General features: G+C 50.5%; 1 protein-coding gene across 1 annotated transcript; it reads right to left on the bottom strand.

The window, feature by feature from the left end:
* Positions 1-790: 790 nt before the first annotated feature.
* On the bottom strand, positions 791-16,764 carry SLC7A14 (solute carrier family 7 member 14; the record flags this gene model as incomplete). Its single annotated transcript, XM_082319768.1, has 7 exons — positions 791-1,113; positions 3,589-4,466; positions 5,021-5,229; positions 6,256-6,402; positions 8,889-9,106; positions 9,870-10,106; positions 16,461-16,764. The coding sequence occupies 7 exons, from the start codon at positions 16,762-16,764 to the stop codon at positions 791-793; spliced, it is 2,316 nt and encodes a 771-aa protein (XP_082175894.1).
* Between the last annotated feature and the right edge of the window lie 3,170 nt (positions 16,765-19,934).

Raw genomic sequence — 19,934 nt, 5'->3', positions numbered from 1 at the left:
TGAGCCAAGAGCGGGTCACAGCCCTTGCGGTGACCAGAAATGGGACCAGGCTCCCAGCCACAGATTTGGGATGTTCGGCCGTGCTGGGATTTCAAGGTTTGATTGAGAGACAGACTAATTTTGAATCCCAGTATTTGGGATGCTGGATTTGGGGTGTGGGGATGGACACAGGGGTAGCACTGCTGTGCGCACCAAGTGCCTTTGTGCCAGAATGGACTATGGAAATGCTGTATGATGGGACCAACATCCCTGGATCCACCTCTGAGCTACTTACTCCCTTGAAAGAGGTTTGTCCATCTCTGTTTTGTACCTACCTACCCATCTCTCCCTCTGGCTCAGCTATTACCTCTAAGGTGGTTCAAAGAAAAAAACACACGTGCTAAGAAAGTGCCAAAAATGTAAGAGTGGCATCTCACCGCTGAGGCTGTTGGGTGGACATTCCCCGGGGACAACTCATCTCGTCCCCTCATGCGGCTCCTTCCACCTCTCAACGCCCTCCCAGTTTGGCACATCTCCCGCTCCACCACCTCCGCCGGCGCGGCTGGTGCCAGGAGATCAACCAGTGCCGGGGTATCGGCCGGCACTCACCAGAGTGGGACCCGACCGCTGGAGCCGGGACGGGCCACGGGTGTGTTTGGTTTGTGGTCAACGGCAATCACAGAGTGTGTCCCGAGGACCGGAGGTGGTGCGGGGTGGTGGTGGAGGACCCAGGGAGGATGGGACAGGACAGGAGAGCCGCGGGGACCCTTCCTCGTCGGCTGGGCAGCGCGGCGCCCTGCTGCCTGCCCCACTACTCAGGCGAGTAGTCCAACTCGTCGTTGGCGATGAGAGCCTCCGACGGCGGTTTGTGCCTGCCTTTGCTTTTCGACCTGCTACTCGTCCGATGGCTTTCCTTTGCTCCTGCCATTTGCTGGTACGAGAAGCCCTTGTCCTCGGAGGGACCCCAGCCCGGGTAGCCCTCACCCTCAGTGGCGTAGGAGAAGCCGTCATCCACGGAGAAGGGGTCGACGTCCACGTCGTAGCGCTGGTATGTGCTCTGGTGGAGGGCCTCCTCCCGGGCGCTGATCTCCAGCGTGCTGTTCCACATCCCGTAGCCAAAGTAGATGAGCAGACCTGTGGCGGGCGAGAGGGAGAGGGCTGGTCCTTGGCTGCCCACACTGGCCCCACGACCCCGGATAAAACATTGCTATAAACACACCATGCCCCAAAACAGCACCTGCCTCCCCAAAACCCACGGCAGGGGTGGGTAGGAGATCCAGCCCGGCTCACCGCCAGCATCCTCCCACCCAGCGCCAGGCTGGCACCAGCTGGTGAGGGTTAAGTTATCTAAATATATGTATATTTTTTAAGCTGGTGTGTTTTGTAGTTGATATCTGCTCTTCAAACCCATTGAGTTTGTGTTTTCGGGCTGCCAGCTGTGACTCGAGGGCTGTATGTTTTAAACATCAGCCGGGATCGCTGCTGGCCACATGATTGTGCCATCTGCAGCTTCGGTGGGACAGCAGCTCCCAGCAGACGCGTGGAGGCTCCCAAGTGCTGACAGCCCGCATCTCCACCCTGTTGCCCTCCCGGCTACCCTTTCGTCTCTGGAGTGTTCTCATGCTCTCAGTCTCTCTCCTGCTGGTGCTCACAGCCATGTGTGTCCCAGGGTTGTCAGGATGAGCATATTTGGTATTAAAACAGCTCTGAAATCCTGTCTTCCTCCCCTCAGGAGTTTCATTTCATCTCCCTCTAGCCCTACCTGATCTCACCTTCCTGCACCAGTGCTTTTCCTGGAAGCAAATGTATCTGGAGATCAAATTTCCAGGGGATCCTGGGATTAACCTACCCCAGATGTGTGCATAGAGAAACCCAGACTTCTCCACATGCTGTGGACTGGCCACAGGGGACTGCTTGTGAGGTTAAATCCAGAGTCTGTGTGGCAAGACCACACATCTCTGCGAGAAAAACAACTGGGATGTGCCTCCCCCAACAGGTGAGCAGCTGTGGATGGGGCTGGTGGAGTCCATCACACCTTAATGGAGTGGCTTAATTGACTCGTTGCCATTGCTGGCAGCTGAAGAGGTATTAGATGTACCCACAGGGGAAAGTATTTAATCACAGCGGATTAAGTTGATTTTTTGGAGTTATCTTTGCTTCCAAGGCTTTCCCTGGATTTGCAGCTTCACCTATTGCCTTTGAGGGCCAAAAAAGCACTGAGCATGTCTTCTCCAGCCCAAAGAGTGCATGTGGCACTGCCCAACGGCTCGGCTGGCGGTTAGGGGACTCTCAGAGATGGAGCTTTGCTATGGGACCTCAGTCGTGCAGGACTGACTCAGGGTAACTGCAGTCCTCACCCTGAAGTAAAAGGGGGAATGGCAAAACGGAGGAAAAACGTGGCAGCAGCCACCCCCCAAAGGGTGGAAACCATGAGACTACTCTAAACTCTCTGAGACACCAGAGGGAGATCCAAGGTCTGTTCATGTCATCTCCTGGCTCTGCCAACTGAGCTTAAACATCTACAAATGTCAGGAGGCACCTGAGAAAAGCACGAAGGCTGATGAGCCCAGTGTGGTGGCCTGTGCCTGCCCACCCCTCCTCCAGGAGAGACGATTCCCGCCTTTACGGGAGGTGGCAGCTAACTATGACCTTTGCATCAACCCTCATTCTCTTTCCCCACCACTTTCTCCCTCTCTAGCCAGGACCCTGAACCCTGATCCCAAAGGGGAGGGCTACTGGTGGTATACTTGGCCAGGGATGGTCCTTTTGGGTGCTGGCACCATGCTCAGGGTCTGCTGTCTGCAACTGGGGCTCCTGTGAGCTGCTGCAATATATATGATTACCCAAAGGGTTATTATTTCTCTGTAAAGAGTCCTTGGCTTTGATATTGTTTTGTTGCTTCAGTTCTCTGTAGTCCAGACTTGGGAGCCTTCAGGAGGAGCTATGAGAGCTGCTCTTTTTCTCTTGGGTTTGTGGAATAAGTGGGCCGCAATGTAAAGCAAGGGAAACTATGGACATGCCAGGCTCCTAGCTATGTGCCAGGAAGCCTAAATTTGGCAAAAAAAGGTCCACAACAGATCCTGTGAGTTCCAAGATCCCCCTGCCACAAAGTTAAGGACTTAGACCAAGAAAAGGAGATACAGTCCACAGATCCCTTGACTCTGTCTCTCTCAGGGCTGTTGAGGTTGGGCAGCTCTGGGCTTTGGAAACGCAGTGCCGAGATTTTGGTGTGGGCTGCTGAAGAGCTCAAGTGGGTGAAATAGCAAGAAAGCAGGCAGATTTCTGTAGGAAACCTGCCTGTGAGGCAATTTCCAGAACCCACCTACTTCGCATCAAAAGACTCATCAAAATAGTCACCTTTGTATGGAGCAGTTTACTTCCATCAAACTGACATTTCTGGAGGTGTAATTTTCCATTTAGCCATGGTTCGGGGGCTTGATTAACCGAGGTTTCTAAGAACTTCAGGATGACAAGGGGCAAATGCAGAGGACTGGCTATGTCCCAGCTGAAGAAGCATCAGCCTAAGCACTCTAATTAGGGAAGTTATTATTAACATCCTTTCAAAAGAGTGTCAGTTAAAAAATTAAAATAAATGAATCTGGGACTCACCCACAAAACACCAGACGGCAAATCGGATCCACGTGACTGTGGAGAGCTTCAGCATGAGATAGATATTCACCAGCATAGCAAAGGCAGGGACGAAGGGCAAACAAGGTGCCATGTAGGGCAGCTTCTTGGGGTTTTCTGGCTGCTGCAAGATCACAAACACCAGCACGACGATGAGCAGTATCATCAGCACGACAAGGAGGACAGCCCACCAGCTCTGCTCGGAGATGTAGTCTGCCCCAAAAATGATGAAGGAGCAGAAGATGAACATCAGGACGAAGAGCAGGAGCACGCAGGTGGTGACCGTGTGGCCGGTGGCTGCCGTGGGGCGGTCCATTTTCCCCGGCAGTCCGAGATGGATCCTCATCGTGTAGTAGCGAGGGCCGATCAACTTCTTCAGCTTGATGAGGTAGATGTTCTCAGACTCATCTGCCTCTATCCCTGAGGTCATGTCGACCGTGCCATAATTGGGGTGATTCACGTTGTAGGTGGATTTATCAGATTTCCCAATTAGCATCTCGTTATCCCCCAGGGATGGCAGATTTTTTGCCCCACACGTGTTAGTTGGTGGGCCAGCAAACTCTTCTCCTTCGCTCCCTGGGGAGCAAGCTTCCTTCTCGCAGTCGGCCAGGATGCCCTCCTTCTTCTTAGTGTGCTCCTCAGAGAGGAATTTGACGAAGCCATCGATGTCGCTCTCGGGCTGGTATCGGAGGAGCAGGACACAGACGGAGACCAACGTGTAGGCGAGCAGCGTGCCGATGGACATCATTTCTATCAGGTCCCTCAGGCTGACCAGCAAGGACAGCAGCGCTGCGAGGAATCCGGAGACGATACAAGCCACTACGGGAGTTTCCGTGTAAGAACTGATGTGGGACAAAAATCTGGAGTGTGAAACAGTTGCAGAAGGTTAAAATTGCAGATGGCAGAGATTCCCTGTTGCAATAACTCTTACTCAGCTGGAGGGGCCAGGCTCAGAGCTATGATCCCTTCAGCTGTTGTTGCTTTTGGTGCTCTAGACTCCAGACAGCCAGGGACTGGAAATACTGCTGAGACCAGATCTGGAGTTAGATCTAGGTCTAACCGGCTCTGAAATGGGCACTTGGACACTTGCACATCAGTGCCAAGATTTTATGCATATAAGCTACTCTCCTTTGCAAGTAACTCTTGAATTAAATGCTCATCCTTCCACAAGCTGAATCGCTAGGTACCAGCACCAAATGAGGAGATTTTGCATAGATCTCTCCTCATTTTTTTCCCCAGGATTTTGCTTTGGTGTGTGCCCTGTTCTGCAAGCACCGAGTCTGTGCATGCCCGCTGCTCCCTGCAGTGATGGCACCAGGCTACCAGGGTGCAGGACAGTCCCTGTTCCTCCCATCACACTTCCCCTCCGGGTCCCAAGGGAGAAAAACCAAATGCCAGCATGGGCATGACTGACCTGAAGAGCAGCCCGTCACCAGCCATGGCGTAAATGACTCTCGGCATTGGGAAGAGGGAGCCCAGCAAGCTGACGGTCAGGCCGGCCACGGACCCGATGGCAACGATGAACTTGGCTGCGTAGAAGCCACGGGCGACAAACATTTCCATCAGCGGGGACTCAGTGTCAATGGCATCGTAGGGCACCATCAGCGTGAGGATGATGCTCACCTGGGGAAGGCAAGAGGAACAGGACACAGGTGTCAGCTGGGGACTTGCAGGGCACGGGGGCTGCTTCTCAAGGGTGGAAAGCCAAAAAATTTCAAGCCTGATTGGGATTATATCGCCGTGTCCCCTCTGGAGGGGATGTAAAATGCTAGAGGTAAGGCCTCAGAAGGCAACAAGGCGACACCTTGAACCTTGCTGCAGTGGTGATGCCGGAGGCTGGTGGGACTCGGTGGGGTAGGTAACACTGGCCACGTTCCTGTGTGGGGACAGCGCTGCCCAAGTCACGCGCTCCCCATGGGACAGACCCAAAACCCAAGATGGCATTGCTTGGGGCAGCGCTCCGGCCCCATTTGAGCCAAAGAGAAATTGGTTTCGAGGGAAGCCCACCACGCTACAGGAGAGGCAGTGGGTGAGTTTCTTTGAAACGATCAGAACAATATTTTTTCTCTTTCGTGACTCAATTTTGCTATTTTACAGGGAAAATCCCTGAGTACAGACATGCATTTATTGGGGTGCAGAGCAGCTGGATATCTCTTGCACGGCCATCCCTGCCCATCCTTCCCTTCACTTGGACCCTCTCCCATATCTCCAGCAGAGGCAGTGCTGCTTTTCCCAAAAACGCAGAGAAAGGTTGCTGCAATGCTGCTGCTCCTTCCACTTTGCTGCACTTCTGGATGCAAAAATAGCTGTGAATGGGGATGAGGCGTGAGGAAAAAAATGGCTGCCACCATCTCCCTGCGGCCGGCAGAGGGATCTCGGCAGGGCGATAGGAGCCTGGGGACAACCCGGGCTGGGGCCGCGGGGAGCCTCGGCAGGACACTGCAGTCACACGGAAACACAGCTGATGTCTCGGTTCCCACCAAAGAAAGGACCCTTGTCTGAGGATCAGGCTGGCACCCTGGCTCATGGGGCGGGGAGCCGCACAGATGCCCAGAAGGGACACGCTATATGTATATTTATATATATATATATATTTATATGCATACATACATATTTATGTACATTTATGTATGTATAACTTGTACTTACGGACACGTATGCTGTCAAGCATGTGACGAGCGAGGCTGTGATGGCGTAGGGGATGGAGGTGTTGGGACTCTTTGCTTCTTCTCCCGTGGTAGCAATGATGTCAAAGCCGATGAAGGCATAGAAACACGTGGCAGCCCCTTTGAGCACCTGCGTGGAGGAGCAAGCATTTGAGTGCCAGGAGGGAGGCTGGCACCCAGCCAGGGAGAACGAACTGAGCAAAACCGAAGGAGTTCTGCCTTGTCTGAGCTAAAGGGTGAGCGGGGGCAGATCAGGGGGTGCGCACATAAAGCGGGGCATTCCCGTCTGGGGACTGGCCCTAGGAGCACCCATAACCCAGTGATCTGGTCTAGGGAAAAGATTTCAACGTGCGGCCCGAGTCCCTGGAGGCATCTGCAGCTCGCTCGTGGTGCACCACAAACCTGTGCCCGCGCAGCGCCCGAATCTGCTGGGAGATCCTGGCAGCGACAGAGGTGACAATTAACCAATTTCAGGTTTGCTTTCACAATCCTCCACCCCAAATCTGTTTCTGTTAGCCGGGATTTGGAGCATGTTTACACATTCCATCTTAGCAAGATGTCTCATGGGGCAGCAAGATCCACTAGCGGAGGAAGCAGAAGAGAGCAGCAACAGACAGACGTGCGCCGCTTTCCAAACAACCTCTGTTTTGCTTGGAAGCTGCAGACAGGTTAGGAGCACACGTTGGAGCACTTGGATGAGGAATTATTTGTACCGTTTAGTTATTTTTTTAATGTGATTTTTTAAAATATACGGTGTTAGCAAGGACATTTATAGGAAAGAAAGGCTGAAGCAGGCTAAAGACTGTGTGGCTGCGAGTGAGCTAATTTGCAGTTGTAAAACCCTCACATACGTCTAGCTAGCTAGCTGGGTACCATGTGTCCATCACATCTCTGTCATCTCAGCTATCTAGTGATGGAGCACATGGTAAAACTCACCTCTTTCAGGGCACTACCTGTAATGATGGGAAGACCCTATCGGTTTTGATGTGTTTTTGATATGTGTCTTTTAAAACTATGGTTTTTTGCCAGGAGATATTTGGTGAGTTGAATTGGAGCTAAACAGCTATTTTCCATTTTCTCTTTTTCATTCCTATCATATGGCATAAAAAGCCAAGCACAATCCAAAGGTAAATATGACCTCTGCTCTCAAATGGGCCTCGGTGCTCTTCTTCCCACTGTTGTTCTCTGGCAGAGAGGTATTGATTTACTGACGGGAGGTGCAGGGACTGTATGGCAGCTTGGGACCCTTTCAGTAATCAAGACTCTCGGTTTACTTTACTTTCTTGCTTATTTTTCTGCACAAAACCCCAATGGAGTGGAGCAGTGTAAATCTGAGAAATTATCTTGGGTTTAGGCCAGCTGAGATATTTTCAGTCTCTGTTCATCCTTGGATAAAAACCAGTGCAAGCAAGCTAAAAAAGCCAAATACGTCCAAATTCTCAGTAAGCTTTGAGGGAACATCCATAAAATAAGTACTGGCAGGTGGCATTATGAAGTGCTCAAAACAAATGCTTGAGAACATTGTTGTTGAAAACCAGCCAACACAAGTATCTCCCCCTCCGCAGAGGCTGAGCCAGCTCCTCCTGAGCGCCCTGTCTCGATGGCCGCTGCGTTTTGCTCCATTGCCTGGCAATTAGTGGCATTTCCTGGTGTGTACTTTCACGTGGAGTTTGGCTCTCCAGGAGGACATTTTGGAAAAGTTCTGAGTTTATTCTAAGAGCAGGCAGGAGATAATGAGCCAGCAGTGTGCCCAGGTGGCCAAGAAGGCCAATGGCACCCTGGCTTGCATCAGGAATAGTGTGGCCAGCAGGAGCAGGGCAGGGATCGTCCCCTTGTACCTGGCCCTGGTGAGGCCACCCCTCGAGTGCTGTGCTCAGCGCTGGGCCCCGCACCCCAAGGCGGCCACGGAGGGGCTGGAGCGTGGCCAGAGCAGGGCAGCGAGGCTGGGGCAGGGGCTGGAGCACAAGGCTGGGGAGGAGCGGCTGGGGGAGCTGGGGGGGCTCAGCCTGGAGAAGAGGAGGCTGAGGGGAGCCCTCATCGCTCTCTGCAACGGCCTGAAAGGAGGCTGGAGCCAGGTGGGGGTCGGTCTCTTCTCCCAGGTAACAAGCGATAGGACAAGAAGAAATGGCCTCAAGTTGTGCCAGGGGAAGTTTAGGTTGGATATTAGGAAAAATTTCTTCCCTGAAAGGGTAATCAGGCCCTGGCCCAGGCTGCCCAGGGAAATGGTTGAGTCCCCATCCCTGGGGGTATTTAAAAGCTGGGTAGATGTGGTGCTGAGGGACGTGGTTTAGTGGTGGACTTGGCAGCGCTGGGTTAACGGTTGGACTCAATGATTTTAAAGGTCTTTTCCAACCTAAATGATTTTATGATTCTGTGATTCTATACGGGCAAAGCATTGCTGTACTCTTTGGGTTTGGTGGAGTGAGGAGGTCTGGATCCAAGCCTGCAGTGGTGGAAGCTGGAGGTCCCTGGCCAAAGCGCAGGTGGGTTTGGCAGGGTTGGGATTTGGAGAGTGCAGTGGAAGTAGGGTGCGTATGCCATGAGCAAAGCTGACCGCGTGGCAGGTGGGTGGCACAGCTCAGGCGCTGCGTGTCCCTCTGTGCACCCAGGACTTACCCCCGGCCATCCAAACGGCAGGAATTGCCCTTCAGACCAGTTGGCACCTTTAACGTAGAAGACACCAGCAATCATGATGAAGATCCAGACTGCCAGGTTAATGACGTTGAGCACGTTGTTCAGCCCCACCGAGTTCTTCACCCCCATGGCCACGATGATGGTGACAATGACAGCAATGACCAGAGCAAGAAGGTCAGGGTATGACTCCTCTCCTTTCCCTGGGTAAGAGAAAAGACGTGTGTAACTCTCCATCCATAGCTGTGGACAGCACCTCCAGAAACTCTGTGGGGGCTTTTAAAAATGTTTTTCAGACCCTGAGGCCGTGCAGAACTCCTTGATCTCATTGCAAAGGTGGTCTCCATATGACCCTGCCTCTGCTAGCTAAAGCTGTTTTATTAAGGTGATAAATCCTGATGCCTCAAGACACTGTTAGGACTCTTGGGAGGGCAGCAGACAAATGATCAGGTCCCATTTTGCATAACATGTATCTGCCAAGTACTAAATAAAAATCAATCAAACATTACGTTTTCATGATGCAGGTACAGGACAGCTAGCTGGTTTACTTACTGGTAGGAACCATGGACTGTTGCTGGCACTGCTGGTCATACAGGACCGTCGCAGCCCTGAGTTTCTACATGGCGGTACTGCAGACACCAGCTTGCACTCTCTGACAAGGCTCTGAGTGTGCCTTAATGGGACCGAGCAGAGTGCTCCTGCTCTGTCGTTAGCCTCTGACATTTGACTAATTTTTCTGGGTGCTTATTCTGCTAAATGCCAGCTCATCCCAAAGGAGCTCAAAGTATCGCGTATCCCATCCCCCCCCGAATCCTGTTTGTGAACCAGACTGCAAAGGCAAAGTACCAGAGGCAGACGGATGGTAAATAATGAATGAAGCCTGATATCCATGTCTGACTTCTGACGAGCTTCCAATTACTTTTCAGGCCCTAATTAATGCAGGCAGCTCTGCACGGCGTGACGCACCTAGTCCGTTCAACGTCCCGACGCTGTTGATCATCCAGCGGCTGATGGTGTGGTTGGCCAGCGAGTCGAACATGCTGCTGAGGGCGCTGGCACCCGCGGCCGTGCCGATCAGGTACTCCAGGATGAGGTTCCAGCCGATGAAGAATGCCACGAACTCCCCCACCGTCACGTAGCTGTAGGTGTAAGCAGAGCCTGTGGTCTTGGGGACCCGCACACCAAACTCAGCGTAGCAAACGCCTGTTTAGAAAAATACGAAGCAAGGTAAGGAAAATGTGCTTGGAAAAGGAAAAAGTATAACTGCCTTGGTCCCACCTGCCTGGAGGTGCCAGGAGGTGCCCAGGGCTGTAGTCAGTATCAGAAGGAGCCCAGAGACATCGCAGGGGGCCATGGTGACCCTCCCTCCCCAATCGTTTGGCTTAAAAAGCAGCCCATTTTCCCATTAAAATCAAGCTGTGTTGGAATTTTTTTGAGGATGCACAGTTCAAACTACCCAAAACTTTACAGCCTGTTGTAGAAGAGTCTTCTCACAGGTGTGTGCCCCTGATGTGGGACCCTCCGGCATGGCCAGCTGCAGCCCCACAGACACACAACCGAAGCTGGGGGGAAATCCAGGCACAGGGAGCAGAACTGGGCAGTGCCGGTGGTGCGGCCCTTGGAGCACTGTTTCCCTGCAGCAGCTTTGATGGTGACAGATACCTCTTCTTCCCCATCCAACAGTGACACCATATGATTTTTGCCAAGAATGTTTCTCTCAAATGTTTTATTTGTGGTATCAATATACTGACAAGCTCCCAGTGCTTTTCACTGCAAAAAACATCGTAGCCCTGGGGAAGGTGGTGACAGTGAGACCTGCCAGAGGACAGTGTTTGGGCACAAGGAGGTCAGGGATGGTTATAGCCATCGCATGGGATCCTGGACCAGTGTTGCCCAGCCTCATCCTAGAGCAAGATGCCACAGGAGGGCTCACACAAGGCTATACCTCTCCCTGCCCCGACTGTGCAGTCTCCAAGCGCTTCTCTTGGGTTATTGCGATGCAGATCCAGGCACGAGCACTGTCCTGATCATCCCTGCTCTCATTCATACCGATGCCAGAGGAGTTTGAAGCCATCTTACATAGAAAATGTAAGTTATTCTAACACTTAAAAACGTTACACGTAAGTCTCCTTCCGAAGAATAATTGCAAAACTAACTTTCTGGAAGAAGAAAAGCAAAAAGAAGTATTTAGCTGGAACTGTTTGGGAGGAGATTTCAGTGGACTTGAATATTTTCCAAACTCCTTGTGCACTTACTACATCAGGATACTTTTCAATAAAAACCTGACCCTGACACATTGCTCTCTTAACACAACCATTAACTTTTATTTAAAAGGAATGGATGGGCTTAGTCATAAATTCCCCAAATGTTAGTCAGAACAAGTGCTGGCAGGCCACGCTGCATCCTGCATGTTTAATAGTGATTAAGCCCCTGCCCCAAAGACCCCAGTTCAGCTTGTACGGGTCAGGGCTGTTATCGTTGTGTAAACATGTAGTAATTATTGAGTTCTTTATCAACTACTTTTCTCTGTTTAGAAGGTAATAATTGCTTCAAAATTGCAATCAGTTCAGTATAGAGAGAGGAATGAATAATTTATAAAAATGTTATGAGGTCGCTGCTCTTACTGTAAGTGCAGTTTTTACACAGTACAAACACGGAATTATTGAATCCTTAAGCTGAATTTGGTGGTACTTCTTTTCTCGGTGTTGGAGGATTTTTATATTCCATTCACTGTTTCACTTCCATGCATTGCTTTTCAATGGGACTCTTCAAAACTTGATTTCTGTAAAGCAGGCCCAACTGCAGGAGCAGCAAAACATCCCCATCATCCAGCCCTACAGACAGTCATTAGTCAAAGCTGATGAAAAATGCATGCACTCGGCAAAGGTAAGACTTTCATAGATAACTACAGGCCTGAATGATTCATGAAACAGGTGCTCTGATGGGGACAAATATCTAGTTTCTCTCTTTGATGGCCTTAAAAATCATATAATCTTTCGTGGAGGCAGCTCTACTTTTAGCCAATGACAAGATAAGGCTTAAAGAGGATTATTATTGATACAGAATGATAAAGGCAAAGCAAAGATATCAATATGCATAAAATGTTTGAGTTTTCAATTACTCTACTAGGATCCCAAAATAGAAGAGTAGTCTTTCACTATGCATTGCATACAGCAACACATTGTGGATATCTCCATTAGGTATCAGCATATATTAAGAAAATAAACTATTTTTTATCATAGCTTGCAGTATCCAGTCCAGGAGACATGCGATGCAAGATCTGCCGTCCATCCCTGAATGCCATGGGCTGTATCAGACAGCATCAGTCAAATCACTTTGCTTTGCGGTGCTGCAGGTCCTCCCTCAGAAAGGGGGTTCACAGCAGTTCCCTCTCTGCTTAAAAAGGAAGATAATATCATAATTTATTAGGGTGCAGATTTTATCTCACTAATCTCTGCTGCATCAGTAGTGTATTATTATTATTATTATTATTATTATTATTATTATTATTATTATTATTATTATTGTAATACAACTGCATAATAAAACTCTGTTACTCAGTTACTCCTCGGCAGCCCCAGCTATTTGGCACCTCGTCCCCCCGTACCCGGAGAGACGCAGCTCTCCCGGTGCCCCGGCACAGCCAGCCCGGCTCCGGCAGCGCGTGCATAGGCTAGGCACACTCTCCTCGCCATAACTCTTTGAATTTGGAGACAGATTTCTTTTTTGCCCGCCAATCAAGAGTGATTGCAAGTTTCTGCAGAAAACAAACGAACACAGTGGTTGTTTGGAAGAGCAGTCTTTTTACAGAAGACCATTTCTTTTCCTTGAGTATCAGCTACGCTGTGTAATTGGCATGACAGTCATTACGCTGGTGTAATTATACAGTTATCGACATTATTCAGAAGGACATAAACACAGCTGAGCGGTTTGGTCCATGGCATTGTCCCTTCCAAGATTCCATCTACAAAACCCCATTTTTCAGATTTAATTGACCTCTGCATTCTCTGGTTTATCTTGTTTGGGGGTAGGAGACAAGGCAGCCAGCAGGTTTCCACACAGTGCATGTATACGGGTTAGATGTTTTTGGGTTAGTGGTGGCTTGGCGTCACACTGGGCACCCTGACCTGCCTGGTGGGGACTTTTGCTGGTGAGTGGTGCCTCAGTGGGGCAGGAGGAGGGACCATGAAGTTCCCGCTGGCTTCAACCTCAAACTCCAGTGCTGCAACAGCCGTTGGGCAGCACAACTGGTGGTACAAGGGGCTGGTGCGAGCGCCACAGCTCAGTGCACCCTCTTGGCTGCCGCCTTGCTTTCAGTGTGCCGGGGCGGTGGTGGCCGTGGTGTGGATGCTGATCCTCCTTCAGCTGCCTGCACAAGGACACACAGGACCACGAGACATCCCATGGGGCAATGGCACGATGGGAGTGATGTTTCAGGTGAAACAAGCCTTTGGGGAGAGGCCTTTCAGCAGTGCTAGAGGTAACACCAATTAATTCATGCTACCACGCAGGAAATCCAGAGGGACCGTCCTTTGTTAAACAAGAGCAGCCAATTTACCGAGGCAGGTATAGGGCAAAATCCTATTTTCAGCAAGCTGCTGAGCCTGTCCATTGTGTTTCATGATCACTGTGTGCAGATATATAAACGGCAGGTCCCTAAAGAAAGCTTCCTTAGAAAAAGGACTCACATTTCTCTAGCACCGCCCAAGCAGCTCATGATCAGCTGCAGCTGGAGCCCCTCACCCTGGCCCTTGTCCTGCAGCTCAGCAGCACCTGAGGCACATGCTCAGCTCTCCCCTGCTCCGTTGTGCACCCTGGCTGTTGCTGAGCTTGGTCCTGCATGGCTACCAGGTAAGAGCATGGCAATGTGCTCCAAAACGGTGTGGCTTGGTGCTTGAAATCCCCATCAAGGGTTGCTGGGGTTGCAGAGCAGTTCCTGTGGGAGGGAGAGAGTTTCTTTTCTTGCACAGCCTGGCACTGAAGCCTGCAGGGTTGTGTGGCAGAGAAAACTGTCCCACCCCAGTAACCATCACGGGGGAGGACCTGACCCGTGCCTGAGCTGACAGTAAGGAGTTTGCAAAATGCGATCAACAAGGTTGTATTACTTTAGGAAAGGAGGCAACTAAAGGGACAAGCAACGGCTGGTGAAAAAGGCTGTGGAGAGGGTAATGGGGCTGGGAAAGGTGCAAACTGCTGATTTTTGCCAAGAAGGGGTTTTGGTTAGAGATGGGGGTGAGAGTGGGGAATCCCGGAGGCTGCAGCTGATGGAGGGAGCCTGCAGTGTCCCCTGTGCTAGAGGCTTTGTGGAGGGAAGATGGGCAAAGTTTCTGTTTCAGAGCTGAATAAAGGCCTTCCAGTGAGAGAATGAAAGATATATTGATTTAATTTATCAGTTTAATCAATGATACTACATCTGTGAGTACCCTGATGGGGCACATGTTGCTTAAACCTAGGGAAAGGCATAACTGGAATTTGTTGGGTAGATGAAATTGGAAAAATCCATATCTGAAACCAGGCTAAAGAGCATGGAGGGATTTACGGATTTCCCACCGGTGGGACCTTCCCGGCGGGGCTTCCCCGTGGCTGTCGCCCAGGGGAGCCAAATGGCTTTCTGGAAGGGGCTTTTTTAGCCAAAACCCTCCTGGGCTCACTTTGCAGGCAGTGGGATCTGACTCTGTGATCTTCAATACATCAAGGGAAAGCAGGTGATCTACTGGTCCTGTCTGGCCTTAAAACTGTGAGAAACTCCTTCAAATCTGTCAGTGCACACTTGCCTGAGCTCAGTGCTCACTACACCGGGAGTGACCGTGATGTGAGAGCTGAAATCGCCTCCCCTGTGAGCCCGATAGCCCGTCCAGCTCCCGAACCCTTGCTCAGTTTTACTTGCCAAAAACGTGTTGGTGTTACAAACAACAGCAGCATCAGCCATGAAGTGAGGAAGCGGCCAAGGAGACTATCAAAACACTGCATCCTTTGCAAAACGCTTTCCCAGGGCTACAAAAGCAAGCGGAGATGAAAGCTGAGTGGGAAGCGAGGTGGGATCCTGTGGGTGAAGGTGGGAGGGGCTCCCTGCTGCAGGGCAGGGCTCACATCTGGGCTGAAAAAGCCCCTTTTGGAGGACAGTGTGGTTTTCTTTTTTTTTTTTTTTTTCCTTTTTTTTTTTTTTCAGATGAGACCCACCCAGGCTCTGTTTGCTTTTGGTCTGCATCATGGCCAGAGAAACCCTCCCTGAGGAGAGAAAGTGGGCAATGGGAAAGGATAAAGACACTGATGCTATCTACTGCTTCAGTTAAAAAATGGGCGGTTTGATTCATTTGTTGTGTTGGGATCTCAAATGAGCATCGGATCTCATTGCATGCTCTCAGCTCTTGTTCGGGACTGAACCAGTGGTAAATGTGTCTGAGCTGCCTTGTCCCTGGGGTTTAACTGGGGAGTGGGGAGGCAGGACTGTCAGCGTGGTGGTCCCCAGCCAGCATCGCTGGGATCTTTCCCTGGCATGGCTTTGGGGAGAGCATGGCACTCGTCCCTGTCCTGTGCCAGGGTTGTGCCTCTGGGGGGCAGGGGGTTCAAACTCACACAGAGTTTGGTGGGATCTCCATGGAGCCGCACTGCAACCTCCACGGAAAGAGCATGATGTGCTTCCACCTCCCTCTACAAAAATGCAGAGACTTGAAAAGCTGAGCCGGGTCATTCTGCTGTGTTTGCTGTTCCTGTCTTCTATCAAAGCCCTTTGCCATTTACTCAAGTTTCCTTATCCAACCGGCGGATAAAAGCTGGATACCAGACTGACACAGCATGCAAAGTCCTCTGAGCCGGGAGAGCAGGAACATCACATCATCGTGTTAGCACTGATCTGGAAAGGACAAATGCCAGCAGTACTGGCTTCATGTGGAAACCGCAGCTCAAGCCATATGCTCAGCTGGGTTCCTACGGAGGAGAGGGTATTCACCAGCTTTCCACTAAAATACATAATTCCTCTCTTTCTGCACATCTGTTTGTTGGGGTTTTTGTTTGGAAACTCAAAGAGTGATCCTGCGTTAATAGGAGCCAATAAAATCAACTCCAGAACTAACTGAGGAACTTTTTAACTCTTAGCAATGTCCAAAAGAAAACAAGCTGGCCCTGGTGCTACCCAAGCCACCGATATCGTTCCTGTTGAAACGGGGTTTCCCACAAGCCACGTTGTGCTCTTGCTCCAATGCCGTGGCTTGGCCGTGCTCTCTGCCTGGAATACTCACTGCAAAACTCTCAAATGTTTCAAAATGTATTGACCACAGGCTCCATCCTTGGGGAAGCCATCAGCAGCTCATTGGGGCAATTATGCTTGGGCTGCTGGCTCCCAGTACAAGGTTTGGTCTGATATTTGGGCAATGAGAGACAGTGCACCCCATGAGCTGGGTAAGCCCAGTGTGAAAGGGTTTTTTAGTTTATGGGGAAGATGCCGCCTCCTCGTAGCTTGTGCTGCTGAGCATAGGTACTGCCAGGCATTCACCCATGAATGGAGCCAGAGGATGCATGAGATGCCACATTACTCAAAAACCCACCCACACAACTCACCTGACAAGATGGAGGCGACGGCAGCGATGATGAAGGAAACGATGACCCCAGGCCCTGCCATCTCTTTGGCCACCAGGCCGGACACCACGTACATGCCGGTGCCCACGCAGCTGCCGACGCCGAGGGAGATGAGGTCGAGGGTGGTGAGGACCTTGGCCAGCCTGGCACCCTGGGTGGCGGTGGTCCCTGTGCCCTCCAGCATCGACTCCACGGGCTTTGTGCGCAGGACACGGGCACGCAGGGCATGGCCCGCCGCCCCCCACGGCACCCGCCGTGGGTCCAGGCGTGAGAAGAAGCCGCTCATGGCTGCTGCTGGGCTCGGCAGAGGTGGGTCACGGGTGGTTTCGGCAGCACCCACTCAGGGCTGCGGCTGCATCTCTCCTGCACTGGTGGCCCAGCTGCAAGAGAGAGGAACACAGTTTTAAACTGAAATAGCAAAGGAAGAGGGATGTGCTCCACACGGAGGAACCGAAAGGTGCCCTCAAGCTGGTTTCTGGCTGGGCTCCAGTGCTGGGAGAGCCCTGGGGGCCGAGGGGAGCTTTGCTTTCACCAATGCTGCTGCTCCAGAGAAATCTTTCTCCATCCCAGTTGTTTTGTACAACAGAGATGCTCTGCTCCCCTTTATGTTTGTCTGTGTGGTTTTAGCCCTAGTTATTAATACAGCCCCATAGGCAGCAGGAACGTGATGCCCCCCAAGTGCCCATTACGTGGCTTAATTGCTACCAAAAGTGATGATGGCTATGTATAACCGCGAGGTGACTGCAGTAATGACTTCCTTGAGACACGCAATGACTTCTTGACTTTGAGGACAATAACAAGAATTAACACTCTCTGAATGCTAATATAAGGGAACAGGAAAAATAGTTTATTAAATATGAATTTTAGCCTGGCAGCTTTCTTCCTGTTAATACAGAAAACTTTTTTTTTTTTTAATTGCCTTGAAGACAAAACAATTATTTTTCCATCTTTACATACAGAACAAATTACATTGTGTCTACCAGGCAGCCTTGTGTTGCTGGAGTTTATTAAATAAAACACAGCATTTATTTCATGTTTTGGTTGATCACAGTTCAAATTGTCCTGTTTTTTTACCTCGAGCAACCACAACCTGAAAGGCTGGATGTTCTAGCTAAGAATAATAATAAGGAAAAATTGTCACTGCTCTTGAGCAAATGTGCATCTTTGGGTTGAGAATAAAAACTGGGTTTGGCTTCTGGGTTGCATGAGGAGTCAGCTGGTTTGTGGCATGGGCTGGATCTCAGGTTAGGCTTTACTTTCTGGTTTAACTGAAGGTTTGTGTTGGAAAGGGGCAGCTGAGCCAGAGCTTGGTGGGTCTGCACCAGTTGGGACAAGGCAGAGCAGCCCTTGGGGCAGCGTGCCCATGTGCTGGTGCTTCCAGGGTGGCTCTGCTTTGCCAGGGCTGTGTTTTGGCCACGGAGGAAATAACTTCTCTAACCAAAGCGATCACCACCCAAAATTCATCCTCCTTTTGTCCAAAGCACAGCATCTCTGAAGCACAGGCTGGCAAAGAGGTCTTGCTGCACTTCACCCAACCACTTCCTATCCTTTACTTAATTATTTTCCTTACTGGGACTTCATGGATACTCCTAGTTGAGTTTGAAAGACTGAGGTTGCTATGCTTAGGTTTGCACCAAATTGATTTAAACTAGCCAAGAAACTGGGCAGAAGATCCATCTGGTTTTTGAACTGTTACAATCTAGACGCCCTTATCTCTGAGGAATTTTCTCATGTAGTTTGTGCTGTAAGAAAATATCTTTCCCAAGTGAGCCCATCCTTGGTTTACTCACGGCAAAAACCCGTTGCAAGGTGAAAATAATAGATACTGAAGAGTCAGCTCTTAACTCTTGTAAGGAAAAGCATAATGAGAATTAACGGCTGGAAGTTGAGACTGGACAAATAAAAGTTGGGTGGTTGACCGTGGGAAGAGATGAACACCAGGAAGAGCTGATTTGTGTTTCTTGCTGTCTTTATACCATTTCTAGATGTTTTTGTGAAGGCCGTGCTTACCACAGCGGAGCCGCTGGGCTACCAGAAGAGGTAGGATGGCGCGGGATGGAGATGCCGAGGCTGCGAGCTGGTCCTTGGTCCCATCACCAGCTTTGTGCTTTAGCATGGGCAGAGCAGCCCTGTGTTTTAAGGGGGTTGGGACTGATGATGTTTGAGATCAGCAGTTTTTCATCATCTTGTCTGTGGTGTCCGTGGGTGGCCGATGAAGGGTTTGGGAAGGGTGGCATATGCTCAAGTCTCGCTGGAGGGATCCACATCCACACCGGCAAAATCAGCGCATCTCCCAGACTGGAGACTTGATCCCAGACTGGATGACTGATTCAGACAGCCCAGTTCACTCTCAAGGCACATCAGGGTACAGAAATGACTTTCTCACTTTTTGCAAAGAACCTCAAAGGAAGACACGGCAGTCTTGTCCAGGGATAATTTTAACTGCTAAAATAATGAAAAACTTAAATATTTTAAATGGTTTAAATTTAAAGGAGGAACTGGCTGGTGGATCTGTGATGTGCCTGGATTTAGGCTGTTGAGCTGTTCCAGCTGCCCGGAGCCAGGCTGGGGCCGGGTACGCCTGTGTGGCTGCCCATTGCCATGGGGCAGCCCAGAGTAGTCCTGGGATTCATACAACCCCTTCTGAGTCACCAAGGGGAAAAAAAAACTCCAAAACATCTGAAACAAAATAACTCTATAATTGCCACTATATTAAATTAAAGCAATCATTCGAAACTGTTCCAGATGTTGAAGCGAGATCAGCATATTGCTGCTCTGTAGCTTGGAAAACATCCTTTCACTCCACTTAGAGCCATAAAAAATATCTCATGGATGGCAACCATTTGCATGGAGCAGAGATGGTTCGTTTCTGCTCTGCTCCACTAACCTTGGCTAGCTAGAAGCACACTGAGAGGGAAGGAGAGTTTTTACTTGTGGTTTTGATCTGCTCTCTTCATTGCAAACCCAGGAAGCTCAAGGGAGCTGTGGCTCGGAGAGGGCAAGCCCGACTCGGGGAGCTGCAGCCGGGTTTTGGAGCTGTGTGTCTCTCCATCATCAGGCAGTCTGGGTTGGTTTTCCCCGGCTGCCGCCTCACCGGCTGGCACTTGCTGCTGCCGCCGCACGCTTGTTAGCAACCGCTGTTTGTACCGAAACACTCTTTTTCATTAGGGTAAATTAACTAAAACAGCAATCAAGTCGAGAGGAGAGGCCTAGGTATTTACAGGCACGGATCTTTCTTAGTGTCTGGCTTGGTGCTGAATGATTCCTGATGTAAAGCTGCTTTCTGCTGGCTGCCCCGTGCTGGTGAGACGCAGCGCGGCGCCCTGCAGCCCCCGGCATCGCCCGTCCTCGTCACTCCCCACAGCTCCATCTTCTCCAAACAAGCTGCCCCATGCCTTGTCTGTGCTTTGGGATGGCTTATTTGATTTTTCTGTTAATGACTCCCCTCCATCCAGA

Source organism: Platalea leucorodia (genome assembly GCF_965183815.1).
Source record: "Platalea leucorodia genome assembly, chromosome: 8".
Lineage (NCBI taxonomy): Eukaryota > Metazoa > Chordata > Aves > Pelecaniformes > Threskiornithidae > Platalea > Platalea leucorodia.
This window is presented reverse-complemented; position numbering and strand designations above follow the sequence as displayed.